A 7500-nucleotide genomic window follows, 5' to 3' on the forward strand; every position below is an offset into this window, starting at 1 on the left:
AAAAAAGAGACGCCCTGGGTGTCAGTCCTGCTTACACGCGGTGCACTTCCTAGCAAGCTTGCTGTGTGTGCGCGCGTGCGCGCGCGTGTGTGTGTGTGTGTGTGTGTGTGCGTGCGTGCGTGCGTGCGTGCGTGCGTGCGTGTGTGTGTGTGTGTGTGTGCGTGTGTGTGTGTCTGCACCTGCTGTTCTGTAACATGCGAGTGGTAAGGAAGTGGTGGATACTAGCAGAGGAGTCACACTGCGAGGATGGTGATGGGCTCCAATGTCCAGGGCACCCAGCTGTTAAATGTATACCACTCTCAAGGGTGAGGTACGCTGCACACTAATGCACCTGTGTATACAGCATACGAGGTGACTGCTCTTGGGGACCCAGGTTCGAATCCGGCCTGGGTCATTTCTCAACCCAAACCCATCTCTCTCTCCCACTTTTATTTCCTGCCTGGTCTTCACTGTCCAGTCCAATGAAGGCATAAAGATGCCATAGAAACGCTTTTAAAATACTACGTACGTATGTTAAATACTACTACAATTTTACTACAACTACTACTACTACTACTACTACTACTACTACCACCACACCTACTACTGCAACTACTAATACTACTTACCAGTACTACTTAATACCACAGGCCAATAAATGCACATTTTGACAATCACGTTGAGATTACATCCCTCAAAGAGTATGATCAGCAATAACAGTATTGGTTCCTTACACAAAATGCAGCATCAATAGCTTGGGCACTGACATGTGGGTAAAAGAATACAAGAGACTAAAACAAGGGGAAGAGAGAGAGAGAGAGAGAGAGAGAGAGAGAGAGAGAGAGAGAGAGAGAGAGAGAGAGAGAGAGAGAGAGAGAGAGAGAGAGAGAGAGAGAGAGAGAGAGAGACTAGGGGCGGCTGTGGTGGGAGACAGTGGGAGGCTGTGAATTATATATAGGGCCAATCTGCTTCCAAGTCAGCTTGCTCTCTCGCTCACTCACGCTCCCTCTCGCTCTGTGTGCCTGACTCAAGCAAAAACAGAAAAAAAATCCAAAATAAAACAGAAAATGAAAGGACAGCTCTGAACATATTAAATCCCGGAGAAAAGCTGCACATCAAACAGTACAGATGAGTAGAGGGAGATGGGGGAGTAGGCAGAGAGGATGGAAGAGGTGCTGGTGGTAGTGGTGTGTGTGTGTGTGTGTGTGTGTGTGTGTGTGTGGGGGGGGGTAGTCATTTATTCCTGCCATTTATTAAAGGCAACTCACTACTCCTGCCAAAGCTGCGAGCGACAATGCTGGGGGCGTTGTTGGATTCTTGACATTCAAGCAGCTCTTATTTATTTAGCAAATTTACTTACTAAGGAGGTCAGAAATGAATTATTTGTTGAGGATTTGCCCCCAAGACGTTTTTTTCCCCCTCTTCCTTCCCTTTTTTCTCTCACTGCCTCTCTCTCTCTCGTTCTCTTTCTCTCTCTCTCTCTCTCTCCTTGAGCTTTTCCATTTCCTTTGATTGCAGCCCCCCCTCCACCTCCACTGCCACTGCCAGCGCTCCTCTTCCTGCCTTTTATTTTATTTTCTTCACTAGCTTTAATTTGCTCCCTTCATCTCCCTGCCTCTCTCCTCCTCCCCCCCCCCCCCCCCCCACCCCCCAAGACTCGCTGCCTTCTCCTCTGGCTCAGGGTAGATTTCTGAGTCACTTTGCTGGAGCCAGCTCCACCCGACCGTGTGTGCGCCTCCGAGGGCCCACGGTGGAAGATCAACAACCCTCCTTTAGCTCTGCTTCCTCTTATTCCAATGCCTAAAGAGATTACCTCGGATGAGTGTTGCCCTCGAACCCCCAATCTTGATAATTAGGAATAATACACAGCCAGCAATGGATTGGCAGAATTAACTCCCAAATTTCCTCTTCCTTCGGCGCTCTCTGTCTGTCTGTCTCTCTCTCCGTCTCTCTTTCTGTCTGTCTGTATGTCTGTCTGTCTGTCTGTCTGTCTGTCTGTCTGTCTGTCTGTCTGTCTCTCTCTCTCTGTCTGCCTCTCTCTCTCTGTCTGTCTGTCTGTCAGTCTCTCTCTCTCTCTCTCTCTGTCTCTTTCTCTCTCTCTCTCTCTCTCTCTCTGTCTCTTTCTCTCTCTCTCTCCTCTAGTCTCTTCTCCATCACCTCACGGTAGAACAGCCTGCCTGCCAGCCATGGTGGGTTGATTAAAACGTGAAAGCCTATTCTGTGGAAAGGACACGGTGAAGGAGAACCTTTGTGGGACTTAAATGCTGTACTTCTTTACATTCACTTTAGGATATGAATAATGTAGTTAGAGTGAAGCATTTCTTTTTCAACTTAAAATAAGGTACTAAGTATAATCATATTAAGTATAAGGTATTTGGCCGAAAATGGGGATCTTTTCAACACTAAAATGCAAAAGAAAATATGTTAAAGTGATTTTTTTTCACTTTTATTATTATTAAAATGGTAGTTTCACACAACAGCGCAGTTTTCCCAAGAACCTTCATTTAGAGTTGTTGAATGGCACTTTCAGCATTGGAGAAAGGGCCTTGAGAGCCCTCACAGTGGGCTCCACAGTCACACAATGACAAACGTCCGAGGCTGTGGAGGAGACTGTGGAGTGGGTTTGTATTTCTGGGTGGAAGGGGAAGTGTTCTCTCTCTCTCTCGTTTTTCTCTCTCTCTCTCTCTCTCTCTCTCTCTCTCTCTCTCTCTCTCTCTCTCTCTCTCTCTCTCTCTCTCTCTCTCTCTCTCTCTCTCTCTCTCTCTCTCTCTCTATCACACACACATTTTCTTTCTCCCTCTCTCTGTGTGTCTGTGTGTCTGTGTGTCTGTGTTTCTCTGTTTCTCTTCCTCTCTCTCTCTCTCTCTCTCTCTCTCTCTCTCTCTCTCCTTGAATGCCAGTGTGGGTACTGTTGCCACATGTCCTCCAACGTCCCCCCCCCATTCTCCGTCACCTTCACCCCCTACAAAGCCTTCTCTCTCTCTCTCTCTCTCTCTCTCTCTCTCTCTCTCTCTCTCTCTCTCTCTCTCTCTCTCTCTCTCTCTCTCTCTCTCTCTCTCTCTCTCTCCCTCTCACCACCCTCGCCCCCTTCCAAAGTCTCACCCCATTCAGGGTGCGTATCGTCGCCATCTGATTGCCTCACCTCGCGTTTTCACGGGGTCACGCCGCGGAGCACCAGGCCAGACACGCGAGCAGATGGTCAGACTCTGTGTCATTTTCCTGCCGCGCGAAATAAAAAGAAAAAAAACCCACCCTGCTCTAAACGCTTCCAAATGCCCCTGCGAAGATTGAGATCGTCACAATAGGAGAGTAAACATGTTTTTTTCTCTCTCTCTCTCTCATTTTTTCTTTCCTTTCAACCTCATTCTTGCTCTCTGAAATCTCTCACTCTCTCTCTCTCTCCTAAAAGAGAGCCCTGCAAGGAATGCTCTTTTTTTCTTTCTCTTCAGCAAAAAATGCTCTCAGCTTGCTTGAGAGCTTTGAGCAAGGGAGGGAAACAAAATAAACCGTACAAAATAAACAGCGAGCTTCACAACAGGTGGAAAATGTGTGCCCGTGGGGGTCTAACTGGTTTGTCAGCTTGCGTTTTGCAAGACTGCGGCCGCAGCTCGTCCGTGTGCCGTGTGCCGTGTGCCGAGTGCCGTGTGCAGTGCAGCGTTGGACACAGAGCACTGTAACGTAGGAGCCTATCAACTTGGCGTCTCCTCAAAGTCAGCTAGAGGACCAGCGGTATGGAGAAGGTGGAGGAGAGCAAGGCCCCGATGCTCATCCTACACCGACAGGGGGGACAAAGGGGTATGTTGTCCCGGGCCCAGGGAGACGAGGGACTCAGAATCGAATCAGTTACATTGTATGCATATCAAGGGGGGCCCTTTCAGATGGCTTTGTCCTGGGCCCAGCCAAAGCTGTCAGCAGCCCTGCCGATGCCCTTCCTACACCCGCCTTTAAGGCCCCTACTACCCCCCTTAGCACCCCACAACCCCCCTACAAATATCCCTGTCTCTCTCTCTCTCTCTCTCTCTCTCTCTCTCTCTCTCTCTCTCTCTCTCTCTCTCTCTCTCTCTCTCTCTCCCTCCTTCTCTTTCTCCCTCTCCCTCTCTTTGTCTGTCTCGCATTCCCCCCTCTCTCTATCCCATCAATTCCTGTCAGGTTGTTTTAATTACCTTCCACTAAGTCATGTCTAAGCCTTTTGTCAAAGCAATCTGCAAAGCTTGAAAGGCTTCCATTCAAACACAGTAAACAGCGGCAGCGAACAAATGCAGCTGCAGGAACGAAGCACGATTTATAATTATTAACAGGATCCTTATTTACCATCCCCGTGCATATTGTGCACGAAGTGAACGTGTACCTTTGCTCAGTTTGCGCATCTAGTCTGTTAATACTGTACTTGGCCCCTGTTTGGCGTTATCAGAATCACAACGACCAAGTCTTAGTGGATTCCTGTAGACTCTTTGCAATGTCATAGTCATGTAGTACTATGGTAGATACGTTTTTTAGATGCATCCTATAATGTATCCTTTTAGCTAGCATCTCTATAAGAGGGTCTGTCCGTCTGTCCATCTGAAACACATTCCCTAAATTGTAATCCCCTCCTGTGTCCACAAGGCGGCAGTGCACAGATGGACAAATCTTAGTCTGCCTGTCCGATTTATTTCACTGGTCACAGGTGGAACAGTGTGTATTAAGAAGCGAGTGTCTTCTGTTAGATTCCACTGAGGATGCTGTCTGTCATGTGCTGGATAGCTGGATAACTGAGGATGATGGGTATGGAGGACTGCTCTGATAGTGGAAACAGAAGAAACCACAGTTTGATAGTGGTAAGGAGACAATTCTGCAGTTCATTGGAGACCCAAAATATAGGATAGGCTAACAGTTGCTCTCCAAAATCGCCTGTCAACAACTGAACCAAGTCTGAACGGTCTAGTACCATGTCAGGGTGACTTTGAGAAAGCAGAGCAGCTACCGTTACACATTGGCTTTTGCATGTTAAAAGGAAAAGGAACAGATTTCTGGACACTGATAACGACGTTCAAAGTCATTTAGGATGCACAGGGAGATGATAGGGGACCCTCACTGTGGCTGCCTGTCACACATTTGCTGGAACGTTTTGTAGATGGGGAGGGGGTTGGAGGGGGGCATGAGGGTAGAGGTGGGGGGTAGGGCGCGGTGGGGGGGTTGACTGACAGCGTCTCTGATTGGGCACAGCGGCGTGCATCATGTTGTGCCACTTCTTGTTGACAGGCAAGCGTCTCCTAATGGGCTCTTCAGCATTTACATACTCTACATACAGTGCATAGCAGGAGCGCGCAGCATAGCAGGAGCCAGGGCTGTGGACAGCTTTCGCTGAGCTCTGGACAAAGTCACCTTGAAGGACCTCCCTCCAAATATATGCTACTGAATGGGGACCTGGTTACTGGGCCTCGTCTATGCCTGGGCCCGGGACAACTGACCCCTTTGTCTACCCCCTCCTTGTCGGCTTCGCTAGCAGAAGAGAGCAGGAATGGGTGCTGTATACTGAACCGAATGCTAAACCCCAACACACCATCCCCTCCTCCCCAATCAAGCAGCATAGCGCAATGCTGTGTGTGCACTGTACAATGAACGCCAACCCCACGCCACCACAACAGCCCCCAACACCTCCACAAACCCCCCACCGCCACTACCAACCACCCACCCACTCACCCCCCCCCCCCCCNCCCGTCCTTTACCCATTAATCAACCCGCTGTGTCAACACAAACTTCTCCTCAAAATGCCAAGCGGCTTATGATGTATCGACCGCCGCGGCGCTCCACAAAAGGCGGCCGCGTTAACGGCCTTGCGGGCCGCCTTTTAATTTGTCATTATTAATGTGGCGTGAATATGACGGCACTTGCCCTTCGCTCTTTTTTTAGGGGGACGCTACAGTAATTGAGCGAGCGGGGCCCTGCTCCGTTCAGGCTCGACGTCAGCCGTCTTCTCCTCCGCGAGCGTCTTTACGTGTGGTGAGTTACCGCTTCAGTGGTGGTGGTGGTGGTGCCTCAGGTGCATTTAGTATCGGCCGTGAGAGAGAGAGAGAGAGAGAGAGAGAGAGAGAGAGAGAGAGAGAGAGAGAGAGAGTCGGTCGTGGCAGGATACGAGTGTGAATGGGCTCGGGGCACGTGTGTAGCTCAACATAGTGTCGGCGTGCATTAGATATTAGACACTAATGTTACACCCACAGTTGTTTATGCACTTCATCGGAATGACAAAGACGTGTTTGTGTACGTATGTTCAGCCTGGATCAAAGTAGTAAACTGATGCACTGCTCCTGACCTGGCTGTGGCTGCACTGGAGTTTGGCATCATCATTCTTTAACACACAATAAAAACACAAAAAAATAAAATAAAATGAAAAACAAATACTAAAACATAAGAATAGATAGGTAAAAAAGCATTCACACAACAAACCCTTGTCACCTGCTAACCTCAGAGGGCCAAGTGAGTGCAGCGGATGTGAAACCACACCATGTTAAACCACACCATGTTAAACCACTCCATGTTAAACTGCACATGTAAAGGTCTTTCTGTTGGGAGGTGTGAAGAAGGACTGAGATTTTTTTCTTTTACGGTTTCATTTTCACACATGATCTCAGCACAGAGTCTCCATCCAGATAGAAGGAGAAGAGATGGTTCGGGTGAAGTGCATCACCCACTCCATCCTATATAGAGAGAAGTGACAGTGGAATCATAGAAAGACAAGTGAGAGTGGAGGTGTGGGTGCAAAAACTCACTCCATTCCACAGAAAGACATGTTAGGGTGGAGGTGTGGTTCATTCAGCCAGTCCCATAGACAAGTAATGGTGGAGGTCCCAAATGGGTGAAGATGAGAACGTTTCAAGGCAAAAGTGTTACTTCATGCGCCATGCTACAGTGTAGTAAGACAGGAAGCTGTAAAAGGTACAGATTAGAGAAGAGAGGTGAGAGGATTAGATGAGGAGAGTGGCGGCGAGGAGGAGATCCAATCGGGCCACCTACCCATGTGCCTCGTGTGGCTGCTGGTGATGAGTGGCGTGATGGGGGACCTGCTGGCTGCGGTGGTGGTGGTGGTGGTGGGGGGTGCCGGTGGTGTTGGGGATCCCATGAGATGGCATTGATATTGGTGGTGGTGGTGGTGATGTGTGTGGTGTCGGTGTGTGGGTGGATGAAGGGACGTCGGGTGGGTGTCTCATTGGGTGGCCTGTTCCAGGGTGACCCTGACTGATGGTGTAGACAGGGGGCCTGGGGAACGGAGACCTTCTGCGAAAATGCAAATGCAAAAAAATAAAATGAAAGGATTTATATAAAGACTGGAGAAGAAAAAAGAAGATTGCTCAAGCTAACCGCTTTAGCTGTCCGAGAGGAGATGATTTCTCGGTGCTTAGCACAGCAGGGGGGTTTTTGCTTTAGCGCGCGAGTGTAAATTTAGTCTACTGCTGAGACTCCTTCAGTGTCTGAAGCGCTTTTTCCCGGAGTGGCGCTGTGTGGAGATGAGTGTTCTGTTCCACTCGACGGCCCTTCACAGTG

The 7500-nt window shown here is 49.0% G+C and overlaps 1 protein-coding gene across 2 annotated transcripts in view; it reads right to left on the minus strand.

The window, feature by feature from the left end:
* The window catches only part of LOC134435504 (AT-rich interactive domain-containing protein 1B-like), a 302917-nt gene that overhangs the window by 37665 nt on the left and 257752 nt on the right, over positions 1-7500 (minus strand). Inside the window, exon 9 of one of the 2 annotated variants that reach the window (XM_063184525.1) lies at positions 6973-7233. The exons of the other annotated variant lie outside the window; for it this stretch is intronic. Within the exon in view, the coding sequence (XP_063040595.1) occupies positions 6973-7233 (261 nt within the window). The remainder of the gene's footprint in view (positions 1-6972; positions 7234-7500) is intronic. 2 annotated transcript variants of the gene reach the window in all.

The sequence above is a fragment of the Engraulis encrasicolus genome, chromosome 19 (assembly GCF_034702125.1).
Source record: "Engraulis encrasicolus isolate BLACKSEA-1 chromosome 19, IST_EnEncr_1.0, whole genome shotgun sequence".
In the NCBI taxonomy this organism is placed as follows: domain Eukaryota; kingdom Metazoa; phylum Chordata; class Actinopteri; order Clupeiformes; family Engraulidae; genus Engraulis; species Engraulis encrasicolus.